The sequence below is a fragment of the Salvelinus namaycush genome, chromosome 24 (assembly GCF_016432855.1).
Source record: "Salvelinus namaycush isolate Seneca chromosome 24, SaNama_1.0, whole genome shotgun sequence".
Classification (NCBI taxonomy): domain Eukaryota; kingdom Metazoa; phylum Chordata; class Actinopteri; order Salmoniformes; family Salmonidae; genus Salvelinus; species Salvelinus namaycush.
The window spans coordinates 182,931-197,719 of NC_052330.1; the positions used below are offsets into that span (position 1 = coordinate 182,931).

The window sequence follows — 14,789 nt, forward strand, 5'->3', positions numbered from 1 at the left end:
CAGGGGGGGGGGGGGGGGGGGGGGGGGCTTTTCAAATTCGTGTGTGAACTTACTAGTGCCAAAACTTCTTTACTTTTAGCATAACAAATCTTCTTTGTGTTTTGATTGTAATGTAATTTGATGCGATCAAATCAATCACCATTGTTTTTAACCAAAGGTGTGATAATGAGTAGTGGCACTAAACCCTCACTTTTGATGTTTCTTAAATGTTGTGTGAATGTTGAAAAAGGGCAATATGTTGTTTTTCAAAGGGATCACTCGGAAAGGGGGAAAATACAGTATAATGGAACTTTTACTCTTACTCTCAGAAAAGTGTACTATGTTCTGTTTTTCCATTATGTTTTGAACACTTCATTTATGTTTAATATTGTAGCTTGCAAATCATGAATAGTTTAATATTTATACGGTATATGGATCATTTAATCTTGGTTTGTATATTTTTGCTATTCTAATGATCATGAGAACATTTTACATGTATCAAAGGTTCTATATCGACCAAAATAATTGTTTCATAAGGTTTTCTTTTAGATCATTAAATTAAAGAGATTTATTTGTATATTATTACAACTTTTTCTTCTTAATTGGCTGCATTGGACCTTTTTATCTCAAAATCAAATTATTTATGGGTATCAATTAAGACTGTTTTAAATTAATATGATCAAAAATAGCAATTTCTCAAGGACTGTCTGGGAGTGGTCTGAGTGGAGACCGAAAACTAGCTTTTGGTTTGGAACTCTTTCTTATTGGTCTATTAACTAATTTACTGCATGGTGATGTCACCATGGAAAGGCCAAAGCTCCATCCCAACAAATTAGGCTGAAATTTCAGATGGTCTTTTCAAACTGCTTTTACACTAAAAGGGTATTATCATTTTCACAGTATTATTCCAACCTCCGTGTGGAAATATATATTTAAAACACAGGGAAATCACATTTTTGACTGCACTGGGCCTTTAATTAAATATTCTGTTGCATGTCATCAAATCAGGATAAGGAGATCCTAGATTTTTGCCATGCAGTTCACGGTAGCTAGCAGAATTTCCGAGGCATAGATGCATCTTCTCCAGGAGCACTGTGCTTATACAAAAACATTTACATTTATCATTTTTTCTCCTTTGTTTCCAATCACGTCACTCTTTAAGTGAGGGATGAGAGGATGACATGTTTTTAGTCAGTATGTTATGACATCACCCAAAACTGGTTGAAACAATGTCATTACAACCAGAAACTAGTTGAAATTAAGTTGACATTTCAACCTGTTCAGCAAATGGTGGCGGTTGTAACCCCAATAGAGGCCTTTTTTCTATTGGATGTTCCGCTTGAGGCTTCAGTCCCATCTCGCCATTGACTCTTCTTTCTCTGGATGTGTACTAGACTAGTTTTTACTGACCTTGTAACCGATGACGATGCACAATGCTGCTGCTGTCCTTTATTTAAACTGGATTTTATAACGAGGTGTTCAACATATTGGCAATAAAGATTATGATTACAGCATCGTACTGTGATTTCACTTTCTGATTTTTTTGAGGCAAATGTTCCTTTTTATTATCACAAACTCATAAATAGAAAGGACAAGAAGATAAGGGAAGTACAGTCAACTCACAATGACGCATTAAAGAAATGAGGTGAGCATGCTTAAAGCACAAGGCATATTCCAATCAAATACAATAAACAGAAATATAACAATAGGTTTAATTTTGAGTGGAACATCCCTTTAATACATACGTCATCAAAATGGTACATAAATATCTAACTGGAGGGACTTTCACAAAGCGAAGGCCTGGTAGTCAGTGCAAATGGAGTTAAAGGTAGCGTTAAAGTACTGAGACTGTTCATATGGGGCGACAGGCTTTTCTGTTGACATCATGTTCTCCTGCTGTTGACATTGGCTTGCATGGGTAAACTGAAGTCATGCCACATGTTGGGCCTCTGCAGCACCAGTTGCCATGACGACCCTGGGAGACACAGGGTTAACAGAGAGTGCAAGGTCAGTGACATCAGTCCTTCCTAGCTTCTCACAAACAGGGAGAATCTCAATTGCATACTCCTCGCGTCCTCTCCTCACCTTCTCAAAACCCATTGGGGAAGGTCAGAGGGGAGAGACCTCTAGCTTCCTCATCCACTCGGCTTTTAGAAAGAGGCACAGTGCATTCGAAAGGTATTCAGACCCCTTGACTTTTTCAACATTTTGTTACATTACAGCCTTATTCTAAAATGGATTTTAAAAAATGTAATCAATCTACACAAGCAAAAATAGTTTTTTTTATACATTTTTGTAAATTCATAGAAATTAACAGTATTCAGACCCTTTGCTATGAGACTGGAAATGGAGCTCTGGTGCATCCTGTTTCCATTGATCATCCTTGAGATGTTTCTACAATGTGATTGGAGTCCACCTGTGGTAATTTCAACTGATTGGACATGATTTGGAAAGGCACACACCTGTCTATATAAAAGGTCCCGCAGTTGACAGTGCATGTCAGAGCAAAAACCAAGCTATGAGGTTGAAGGAATTGTCCGTAGAGCTCCGAGACAGGATTGTGTCGAGGCACAGATCTGGCGAAGGGTACCCAACATTTTCTGCTACATTGAAGGTCCCCAAGAACACAGTGGCCTGCATCATTCTTAAATGGAAGAAGTTTGGTACCAGCAAGACTCTTCCTAGAGCTGGCCACCCGGCCAAACTGAGCAATCAGGGGAGAAGGGCCTTGGTCTGGGAGGTGACTAAGAAACTGATGATCTCTCTGACAGAGCTCCAGAGTTCCTCTGTGGAGATGGGAGAACCTTCCAGAAGGACAACCAGCTCTGCAGCACTCCACCAATCAGGTCTTTATGGTAATGTGGCCAGACGGAAGCCACTCCTTAATAAAAGGCACATGACAGCCCGCTTGGAGTTTGTCAAAAGGCACCTAAAGGACTCAAATCATGAGAAACAAGATTTTCTGGTCTGATGAAACCAAGATTGAACTCTTTGGCCTGAATGCAAAGCGCCATGTCTGGAAGAAACCTGGCACCATCCCTACGGTGAAGCATAGTGGTGGCAGCATCATGCTGGTGGGGATGTTTTTCAGCGGCAGGGACTGGGAGACTAGTCAGGATGGAGGGAAAGATAAACGGAGCAATGTACAGAGAGATCCTTGATGAAACCTGTTCCAGAGTGCTCAGCATCTCAGACTGGGGTGAAGGTTCACCTTCCAACAGGACATCAACTCTAAGCACACAACCAAGACAAAGCAGGAGTGGCTTCGGGACAAGTCTCTGAATGTCCTTGAGTGGCCCAGCCAGAGTCTGGACTTGAACCCGATCAAACATCTCTGGAGAGACCTGAAAATAGCTGTGCAGCGATGCTCCCCATCTAACCTGACAGAGCTTGAGATGATCTGCATAGAAGAATGGGAGAAACTCCCCAAAAACAGGTGTGCCAAGCTTGTAGCGTCATACCCAAGAAGACTCGAGGCTTTAATCACTGCCAAAGGTGCTTCAACAAAGTACTGAGTAAAGGGTCTGAATACTTGTGTAAATTTTATATTTTTGTTTTTTATTTATGATAAATGTGCAAACATTTCTAAAAAACTGTTTTTGCTTTGTCATTATGGGGTATTGTGTGTAGATTGATAAGGGGGGAAAAAACAATCTTATCCATTTTAGAATAAGGCTGTAACGTAACAAAATGTGGATAAAAGTCTGAACGCTTTCAGAATGCACTGTATGCAATTGATATTCTCCCATAGTTGTCTACATAGACTCCCCAGAGAGAGCGGGGGATGGATATGCAGAAGAGAGTTCCCTCAATACCTATAGAAATAGATTAAACCCGTTTTCTCAGATGGCTTTTCTCTAAATTCTATTAGTGTGATTAATTCAATTCTCATTGATGTTTGACTCAGACTGTCTGACATTTTGGAGAACTCGAGTTGGTAACTTCTATTTGATTTCATCCCCTTGTATAGGCCTGGTCAAACTTTTCCAGTTAGGCCCTTTAATTTTCATGCAAACTGATTAAAATCTACTGTAAAGGTAAAACAGTCATTGACAGACAGGTAGCCATCTTACCAGCTTCCATTCTAACCCAGCCCAGGAGACGGTCTGAGAAGGTGAAGGGGATATGGTTCCAGAGGTCCAGCTCCAGAGTGCAGATCTGGAGGTCGTAAGGTGTGACCCTGCTGAAGAGCAGCTGGTGAGACCACTCTGGACTGGGCTTCTTCTTCAGGACAGGGCTCCTCTGGACCAGCTCCCTGGAACCGGGGAGAGTCAAGCACCTAAAACACACACAATATAAAGATAAATATATAGATGAAAACATTTTGTTTCATCCTCAAAATCCTATTTCCTCTAACTCTAAACCTAATTCCTAACCACTAAACCCTTACGCTAACCTTAATTCCAACCCTAAACCTAACCAGTAAACTTAAAATAGCTTGTTTCCTCATTGGAATGTGGGAAATGTCCCCACGACTGAGAATTTTCCTTGTTTTACTCTCCAAACACACACACAAACACACCTAACTGTATAGTAGATGAACACACATAAGTAGAAACAAAAATACACCAGCCAACCCACACACTAGTCATATATTTACCCTTTAACATAGGTGTTCTGACAGGTGTTTGCTTTAGTGGGTAGGTTTTTGACACCAGTGACGAGAACAGTCAGTTGGCCAACGTCATGTGGTCCAATGTGAACCTCTGTGTGGAGAAAGAAAGAAAACAAGCTCATTTCAATATAAGGGATCACCTGACCCCTACTGCTGTGAAAACACAAGCGTGTGAGGCAATGAATTGTAGAGAGCCAGCCTACCATCTGTGTGGCAAACCCAGGACGGCTGGGACATGGAGCTGAACTTCACTCTGACCAGGAGTTCTCCTGCTGTATCCTGCTCTACTCTACTCCTTTCTGGGCTCTCGGGCTATAGAGAGAGAGAGAAGAGACATACCTGTTTTTTCCCCCCACCTAACCAACACTGCTAACCGTGTTTAAATACATTTATTTATAGATATCAAAGGGTATTTTGTGAACGTTGCTTAATGATCAGCAGTTATAACCTACCTTGGGACACAGGGGGTACCAGCTGGAGCCCTGGGTGGTGCTCTCCTCAAACATCCACCCCTCCAGAGGGATGAGAACCTCTCCCAGAAACACCTTCTTCAGAGTCCCAGAGTGCCACACAGACACCTGCAGAGTACTCCTGGACAACAGGGGGTGCTCCATCTGGCACTGTGTATCAGGGAATTCAACACATCGGTGGGTGAAATACAGGGGATTCCTTAACAGTGCAGACTATTTCACTATTTTTACTATATTTTGTAGTGTTTCCTAATGAATATGACGGAGATTTTTCTCCTTACCTGTAAAACTTCATTATAAATGGGATCCGTCGTGTTCCTCTTGACAGTCGTCTTCAGTTTGCTGCTCGGAGACTTCTCCGGCAGTAGATAAACTTTTACATACCTGCCCATGAGGGTTACATACAGTACAAGATAAGGAGATCTAATATGCTAATGGTTCACAATACAACAGAGAGTAATAATCTGGTATCATAGGCATAGAATTACTAGAATGGTCAAGTCAACGTTCCCATGATGGGTAGGCCATCTCTTTCTATCACAGGAGGTTGGTGGCACCTTAATTGGGGAGGACGGGCTCATGGTAATGGCTGGAGCAAAATCAGGAGAATGGTATCAGATACATCAAACACATGATGCCATTCCATTCGCTCCGTTCCATCCATTATTATGAGCCGTCGTCCTCTCACCAGCCTCCTGTAATTTCTATGATCTAGTGCAGGGTTTCCCAAACTCGGTCCTGGTGCACATTTTGGTTTTTGCCCTATTACTACACAGCTCATTCAAATAACCAACTCATCAGCAAACTTTGATTATCTGAATCAGCTGTGTAGTGCTAGGGCAAAAACCAAAACGTGCACCAGAGTGGGGGGGTGGTGTTGCCCAGGACCGAGTTTGGGAAACCCTGAACTAGTGTATTGAGTAATACTGCTTACGGATGACACTTCTTCCTCTTGACATCTCCGTGGGCCAAGTTTCTGCAGCCGTTGATTGTGATCTCCAGGCAGGAAGTGCTGTCGTTGAAGGCAATGGCGAGCTCTAGCTCTCCCATCACACTGCCGATCTCCAAGAGATCACAGTCTGTACCAGTGCTACTAGCACTACTACCCTGTAATACAGATGAAATGTCACATTACAGCTTTAAAAGAACGCTATGACAGCAGATAGACTATGCAGGTCTATTCTTTAATTAAGCATGCGGATGTTTTGGATGCATTCCTCTCTCGCTTCTCTGCCAGATTTGCAAGATATGAAAAAGACATGCTAACCACATAAACAGTAACAACAATCTGTATCTGATCAAATGTCAAATAAATTGTGAAGTTACAGGATGTTTTGCATAAGCTGCTATGTCACAAGGTTTCATCTTCATTTCTCTCTCTTCATCATCAGGCCACTCAACTGACCCTCTTTCCCTCTAAGTACTCTGAGCCGAGGGAAATGTCCTCATCAGCCCCCGATGAGGAACCGCTTTGGTCATCATTCCGGCTCTTCCTGAACAGGTTGGGAAGACTGGGGCCTTTGGTTAGCTGTGAGGAGAGAAGTTGTGTCTGTTGTAAATTGCACACTTTTTTTATTCATATTGTGGTGAATTCGGGGGGTAGCGCCACCAGGACTTGAACCCGGGGACCTGCGTCTGTCAGCCCAACATCTGAGGCATTACACCAAGAGGTTTGAACCTCTTGATAAGGTCACAAGGTGTTACAGTTGCTGTTTTCCTAAAGTCTCTCCTGTCTGAAATAATTGCCAGTGTCATAATATGATAAATATCTCACTCACATGTGGGGGGGGGGGTCTTTTTGCTTTACCTCTTATGTGGACTCTGTAATACTTTTACACACAGTTGAGGGGTTGATATTTATTTGGTTTCTCTTACATTGGTGGATTTGTTGATGTTCGTGTCAGAGAGGCTTTTCTGGCCAGCACTCTGTCCCCGGCTGTTGTACACTGTAAGCAGATCCTGTTCCACTCGCACATCCTCCTGTGATCTGGAGAACCCTGGAACCCGAAAGGTAGGATAAATAACACACACAGACAGACCGTCTCCATGCATAATGTAGCACTTCTGACGTGCTGCTTGTGAACAAGCCACACTATAAATATCATACCTGATCTCGTTGCCTAGGTGCAGTTTCCTTAGCACCGTGACTATGCATAAGGATAGCTTATCAACATTACGATACGTTTTGTGATAACGTTCAGAGGAAATGTGTCGTTGTTTTGACACATCCTTTATTGGATCTTATTTTTCTCCCCAAGATGTACTTCAAATTACCTAACACAGATTCAAAGATAATTTCATCTCTTAGTAGAAAAGCCTTGTTCTGCCAGAGACCTTAACTTCGTCGATACTGAAACGGATCACTTACTTCTCATGTGGCTGGTGAGGGAAACCATCAGATCCTCCATAGACTTGGTGAAGGGTTTTTTCAGTCCCTAGATATCATCAAAGTTATTCAGTCCCTAGATATCATCAAATCACTAAATTATTGATAAAACATTTGACAGACCAAATCAGAATTGTGGTTTATGAAACAAAACAGAATTTGGATATCTTCATTTGACCTTACCCCTGATCTGCTAACGGATAGACCATCGTAATAGGGTGGAGGGGTTGGCGGCACGACTGCTATATGACTAGAAAATGAAACGCACACAGAGAATGCAATTTACAGTTATATGACACTGTATTCATTGTTTTCACCTGCCCCTATCCATACAATGCACTGGTTTTCCCACCAATTTCTAATGAAATTACATGTTTTTATTATTGGTCATGTACACTGAGTTCACAAAACATTAAGAATACCTGCTCTTTCCAAGACATACAATGACCAGGTGAATCCAGATGAAAGCTATGATGCCTTATTGATGTCACTTGTTAAATCCACTTCAATTAGTGTAGATGAAGGTTAAACAAGTTAAAGAAGGATTTTTAAGGCTTGAGACAATTGAGACGTGTCTGTATGCCATTCAGAGGGTGAATGGGCAAGACAAAAGATTTAAGTGCCTTTGAACGGGGTATGGTAGTAGGCGCCAGGCGCACCGATTTGTGTCAAGAACTGCAACGCTGCTGGGTTTTTCACGCTCAACAGTCTCCCCGTGTGTATCAAGAATGGTCCACAACCCAAAGGACATCCAGCCAACTTGACACAATTGTGGGAAGCATTGGAGACAACATGGGCCAGCATCCCTGTGGAACGCTTTCGACACCTTGTAGAGTCCATGCCCCGACAAAATAAGGCTGTTCTGAGGGCAAAAGGGGAAGGTGCTCCTAATGTTTGGTATACTTAGTGTACATATCTGCATCCATCTGTGTCTATATCTCTTCCAGACTGTATGGTCACATAATACAGCAGCATAGAATACGTTTGTGTAAATGAATAAATGAAGACCACTCATCAACTTACCTCAACCTCTCGTAGGACTTCAGTAGTTTCTCCCCAATAGTCTCATGCATATCTGCAAAATATTAGAATGTTGCTATAGCTGCCAACAGTAGTCCACAGATGGCTGTTTCTATCATCTTTTGCAATTCTACATATTTTGCCATGGGACAGAGAGAACATTTAGCAGTTTTAAAACTTCATGCAATTCTACTCATTTTGCTGCAGGGCCCTAAGCGACACTTACAGTGCCTTCAGAAAGTATTCATACCCCTTTAATTTTTCCACATTTTGTCGTGTTACAAAGTGGGATTAAAATGGATTTGTCATTTTTAGTCAATGGTCTTAACAATAATTTTAGTATTTTTTATAAAACACTACTATATCTAAGTTTTCAACCTCCTGAGTCAGTACGTGTTAGAATCACCTTTGGCAGCTATTACAGCTGTGTGTCTGTCTGGATTGTGCAACATTTTCCCATTATACTTTACAAAATTCTTAAAGCTCTGTCAAATTGGTTGTTGATCATTGCTAGACAATCATTTTGAGGTCTTCTCATAGATTTTCAAGTAGATTTAAGTCAAAACTGTAACCTTTAGACTTTTACTCAAGTAGAATTTTACTGGGTGACTTTTACTTTTACTTGAGTCATTTTCTATTAAGGTATCTTTACTTTTACTCAAGTATGACAGTTGAGTACTTTTCCCACCACTGCATGTCAGTACATACTGTACACACAAGTAGGTCACATGGGGGAGAGGTGTTGTATCCTGATGTGTTTCTTTAATAATTTCTAAACCATGTTTGCTATTCACTTGCACTATATAAGATGGAAGCGAGTTCCATGCACTCACGACTCTGTATAATACTGTACGTTTCCTTGAATTGGTTCTGGTCCTGGGGACTGTGAAAAGACCTCTGGTGGCATGTCTGGTGGGGTACGTGTGTGTGGCAGTGCTGTGTGTAAGTTGACTATGCAAACAATTTGGAATTTCCAACACATTAATGTTTCTTATAAAAACAAGAAATGATGCAGTCAGTCTTTCCTCAACTCTCAGCCAAGAAAGACTGGCATGCATAGTATTAATATTAGCTCTCTGATTACAATGAAGAGCAATACATCCCACTCTGTTCTGGGCCAGCTACAGCTAAACTAGGTCTTTCCTTGCAGCACTCAACCACACGACTTCACAATATTCAAGATAAGACAAAACTAGAGCCTGCAGAACTTGGTTTTTGGAGTGTGGTGTCAAATTAGCAGAGCATCTCTTTGTTACGGACAGACCTCTCCCCATCTTTACAACCATTGAATCTATATGTTTTGACCATGACAGTTTACAATCTAAGGTAACACCAAGTAATTTAGTCTCCTCAACTTGTTCAACAGCCAGACCATTCATTAGCAGATTCAGCTGAGGTCTAGAACTCAGGGAATGGTTTGTACGAAATACAATCCTCTTAGTTTTAGAGATGTTCAGGACCAGTTTATTACTGGCCACCCATTCCAAAAGGGATTAATTGACTTCATTAGCTGTGGTTGCTGATGCGTGTATGGTTGAATCATCAGCATCAGCAACACACATGCTTTGTTTAATGCCAGTTGTAGGTCATTGGTAAAAATAGAAAAGAGTAGAGGCCCTAGAGAGCTGCCCTGTGGTACACCACACTTTACATTTTTGACAATAGAGAAGCTTCCATTAAATAAAACCCTCTGAGTTCTATTAGAGAGATAGCTCTGAATCCACGATATGGCAGAGGTTGAAAAACCTTAACATGTTGTTGCGAAAACATATGTGTTATGGTCAATAATATAAAAGGCTGCCCTGAAATCTAACAGCACGGCTCCAATAAGGTTCTTATCAATTTATTTCAACCAATCATCAGTCATTTGTGTCATTGCAGTACATGTTGAGTGCCCTTCTCTTTAAGCATGCTGAAAGTCTGTTGTTAATTTGTTTACCGAGAAATAGCATTTCCAATTTTTCCAACAGTTTGCTAAGAGCTGGCAGCAAGCTGATAGGTCTGCTGTTAGAACCAGTAAAGGTCGCTTAACTACTCTTGGGTAGTGGAATGACTTTTGCTTCCCTCCAGGCCTGAGGACAAAAACTTTTACCTCTAGACTCAGATTAAAGATTTGACAGATAGTTGACTCTGTAGACACTCCTACCATCCTCAGTAGCGTTCCATCTAAGTTGTCAATGCCAGGAGGTTTCTCATTATTGATCAATAACAATAATTTTTCCACCTCTCCACACTAACTACAAAAATCAAACTTACAATACAATGTTTTTTTATGCATGAGTATGATTCGTTGTTGGCATTTCCTGCCTAAGTTTATCCACTTTGCCAATTAAGTCATCATGAAAATAATTGGCAACATGAAATGGTTTTGTGATGAATATGCCATCTGATTTTATCTTTCTGAACCTAATTTCATTTAAAGTACTCCAAGTTTTTCCCATCATTCTTTATATAATTGATCTTGGCTTCCTAATACAGTTTCTTATTTTTGTTAAGTTAAGTCACAAAATGTCTCAATTTGCAGTAAGTCAACCAGTTAGATGTGCAGCCAGACTTAGCCACTCCTTTTGCCCCATCTCTTTCAACCATACAGTTTTTTAATTCCTCATCAATCCATGGAGCCTTAACAGTTCTGACAGTCAGTTTCTTAACAGGTGCATGTTTATCAATAATTATAAGAAGTAATTTCATCATCCACAGAAGAGTCACAGCAAAATATTTTGTATGATCTCTTATACACTATTTTAGGCCTAGCTTTTGGAACTTTGACTTTCCTGGATATAGCCACCATATTGTGATCACTGCATCCAATGGGTACGGATACAGCTTTAGAACAAAGTTCTACAGTATTAGTAAAAATGTGATCAATACATGTGGATGATCTTGTTCCTGTAGTGTTAGTAAATACCCTGGCAGGTTGATTAATAACTTTTACCAGATTACAGGCACTGGTTGCGGTGAGAAGCTTCCTCTTGATCGGACAGCTTGATGAAAACCAGTCAATATTCAGGTCCCTGAGAAAGTAGACTTCTCTGTTTACATCACATACACGATCAAGCATTTCACACATTCACTTGGTGGCCTATATAGGAACACCCCAAAAGAAAAGGCTTTAGATGTGCCAGGTGAACCTGCAAACACAACACTTCAATAACACTTGACATGAGATCTTCTCTAAGTATTACAGAGATATGGCTCTGAATATATAGAGCAACACTTCTCTCATAAGCATTCCTGTGTCTTCTATAGATGTTATATCCTTGTATTGCTACTGCTGTAACATCAACATTAATTATCTAAGTGAGACTCAGAAATGTATTATATATTCATGTTGTCTGATGAATCTCCACCTAAATCTTCCTGTGGTCCATCTTCAGTTTCTCCAAGATCATTCCCCTCACTTTGTCCTCAGACTCTGTCCAGGTCTCATGTGGAGATTCTGCAATTCCGTCTTCAACAATGTTGTTTCCGACTTGATTGTCCCTCGACATAGTCATGGATTCACATACAGAACTGATGTCCTCTCTCAATGACTTACAGACTGTTGTCATCTTGCCATTCTGTTTAAACTCATCGAGCTGACCCTGGGAGAACTGCAAACTGTTCTTCAGGTCCTGGACCTCTTTGGTCAGGTCGTCCATTCTTTTATTAGTTTATTAGTTGACACCAGTATTTGGACACAACACTTCAAGCTATTTTCTTGTTGTTGTAACAACTGCTTGTGGAACTATTTTTGTTTGTTTAAAAGATACTTCACATGTGATAGATAGACACCATTGTCGTCAACGGTACTCCCACGGGTTTTGGTCATTGTCATGGTAGCAACGTAGGTTACGCTATTAATCCTCGCAGTTCCAAACCGTGTCGCGGTCTGCGTTCAAGCCCTCAAGAAAACCCAGCAAACTTGATAAGCAGCTAGCAAGCTGCTACGCCAAGCAGCTCCTCACATCCGGCCTTAGTCAGCAGGCTCACTGGACAGATAGTAGCAGTCCCAGCAACTGATGCCAACAGCATCATGGGATCCAAACTCAAAAGGTAGCTAGCTAGTAACTAAACTTTCTCAATAGACTTTCAAAACAACAAACCGAGCTCTCCCGCGTTCCGTGTTCAACAGGAAGTGACGCGAGTGGGTGTTTCCCATCCATCCAAGTGATGCGAGTGGGTGTTTCCTGCTCCCCCATGCTTGAGTGCTACTCAGTAGTGTGTTGTATTGGATTTTCCCCTAACATAACGCTTTGTATTCAGGACAAAGAAGTGTATTGCTTTGCCACATTTTTTAAATGTTTTACTTTAGTGCCTTCTTGCAAACAGGATGCATGCTTTGGAATATTTTTTATTCTGTACAGGCTTCCTTCTTTTCACTCTGTCAATTAGGTTAGTAATGTGGAGTAACTACCGTGTTGTTGATTCTGTAACTGTTTTAAAGTCACCATGCCTCATGCTGAAATCCCTGAGCGGTTTCCTTTGTAGTGACTGGGTGTATTGAGACACCATCCAAAGAGTAATTAAAAAATTCTTCATGCTCAAAGGGATATTCTATGTCTGTTTTTCTATTTGTACCCATCTACTAATAGGTGCCCTTCTTTGCATGGCATTGGAAAAACTCCCTGGTCTTTGTGGTTGAATCTGTGTTTGAAATTCCCTGCTATGTGACTATTATGTGACTTAAGCACATTTTTCATTAATTTGTACAAATTCAGAAAAACGTCATTCCTCTTTGACATTATGGGGTAGGCCAGTGACAAAAAAAAAAAAATACATTTTAAATTCAGGCTGTAACACAACACAATGTAGAAAAAGTCTAAGGGTGTGAATACTTTCTGAAGGCACTGTATGTTGCATATGTCTAGAAACAGCACTGAGTACACACACAATTTAATATTGCTGTTATGGACTTTCTCCCACTCTCCCAGGCGATGTCGTAGCAGAGAAGCAACAATGCATTATTTAGTCAAAGTCAGCTGATGTAGAAGATCACGAAGAAAACTGAAAATACGTCTTCCCGTATGAGGTATTATTTAACAAGTAATGTATAGCTGTATTTGTTGGTATATAAGGCATATTATTTATGAGTGAATTAGTATAGGAGGAGGAGTATAGGAAGTATAGGAGTATAGGAAACAAACCTGCATCAGGTGGAAATTTCTTGGCCCTCTCTTCCACAAACCACTCCCCAGACCTGAACTTCACCTCTCTGAGAAGTGGATTTTAGATTAATTAACCTTTGTTTAGACTACAAAGGAAATACTGTACCTTTTGTCAGTTAATTCTCTTAACAAGTTAAAACGCCTTAATCATTGATAAGGATTAGAGGATAACAACAATATAAATGTTAGTCTATATTACAGTCAACCACGGTTATAGTGCTGACATTCTATGTTACGGCGCTGACATGACATCTATGCTATGGCATTGACATGCGTCCTACCTGTAGGCGTGGCAGACGGTGCACTTCCAGTCCAGCGCGGACACGCCCACGCGGCACTTGTTGCAGATGCAGTGACTGCAGCCTCGGCACACAGCGCCCGAGTTCCAGAACTTGCCCAGTGGCCTCTGACAACGGGCGCACGTCCTCTCGCTGTATTGCCGGGCAAAACTCTTTGCACCTTTCCTCCGGATGTCCTGTAGTTCCATCTTCAGCCTCCTGTAAAAGCAGATGGTGGCAGGTGGAGTTACAGTAGCAATGGCAGTGCTTTAACAACTGTACTTTACAGTCCTCTTTACATCCGTATTTTCTGTACATTTCTGAAGTAGCTGCTTTGCTGCATTCATTCAAATTGACTGCCTCATATCATTTCTAATAAACCATAAAACAACAACTATGAATCCTATTTTGAGGGGCACCATTGTTATTGTCACAGTCTCCACAGATCCTAAAAACCCCTCAAAGGGGAGTTGTTGTACAGTGTTCATGCAGTAAATGTGAAACACTTGGCTTAAGTAATGTGAATAATATTGTTTACCTGATCCTGTCCTCCTCCGTGCTGCGCAGAAGTTTGTCCCTCTGAAGAACCTCTAGAACCTTCTCTCGTTCCAGAGCCTTGAGCAGACTCAGATCCATCTCGAAAAATGGGTCTCTTTCTCTCTCTCACTTCCACTCTGCACTCTTCTTCTTTTTCTTCTTCTCTCTTCCCCACTCTACCTCTCTAGTCTCTCCTTTTCTCTCTCCTCCCTTTCTTCCACCTTCTGTTTCTTTCTATTGGGTACCGGATGCTTCTGCAAGCTGGACAAAGTCTTCACTTGTTACCAGACTGAGGGCAGAATGAAGGTCATGTTCATTTCGCTGCACAGTCAAAGACATCCCCTCTTCCGTCACGAT

General features: G+C 41.1%; 1 protein-coding gene across 1 annotated transcript; it reads right to left on the reverse strand.

Moving 5' to 3' along the window:
- Positions 1–1,862: 1,862 nt before the first annotated feature.
- Positions 1,863–14,562, reverse strand: LOC120019228 (synaptotagmin-like protein 3). Its single transcript, XM_038962550.1, has 12 exons — positions 14,434–14,562; positions 13,899–14,114; positions 13,597–13,664; positions 6,940–7,061; positions 6,470–6,592; positions 5,999–6,171; positions 5,346–5,448; positions 5,047–5,214; positions 4,798–4,906; positions 4,580–4,685; positions 4,053–4,258; positions 1,863–1,954 (listed from the first exon to the last, which is right to left on the reverse strand). Exons 1-12 carry the CDS (start codon positions 14,529–14,531, stop codon positions 1,863–1,865), a joined length of 1,584 nt encoding a protein of 527 aa, XP_038818478.1. The 5' UTR covers positions 14,532–14,562.
- Between the last annotated feature and the right edge of the window lie 227 nt (positions 14,563–14,789).

Bases quoted from the DNA above. Each gene is read 5' to 3' on its own strand.
- LOC120019228 (XM_038962550.1), bottom strand. From the start codon at position 14,531: ATGGATCTGAGTCTGCTCAAGGCTCTGGAACGAGAGAAGGTTCTAGAG. The intron at 6,593-6,939 runs GTAAGAGAAACC...CTCTCCTCACAG, and splicing joins ACATCAACAAATCCACCAAT to CTAACCAAAGGCCCCAGTCT. The intron at 5,449-5,998 runs GTAAGCAGTATT...CCTCATGGGCAG, and splicing joins AAGAGGAAGAAGTGTCATCC to GTATGTAAAAGTTTATCTAC.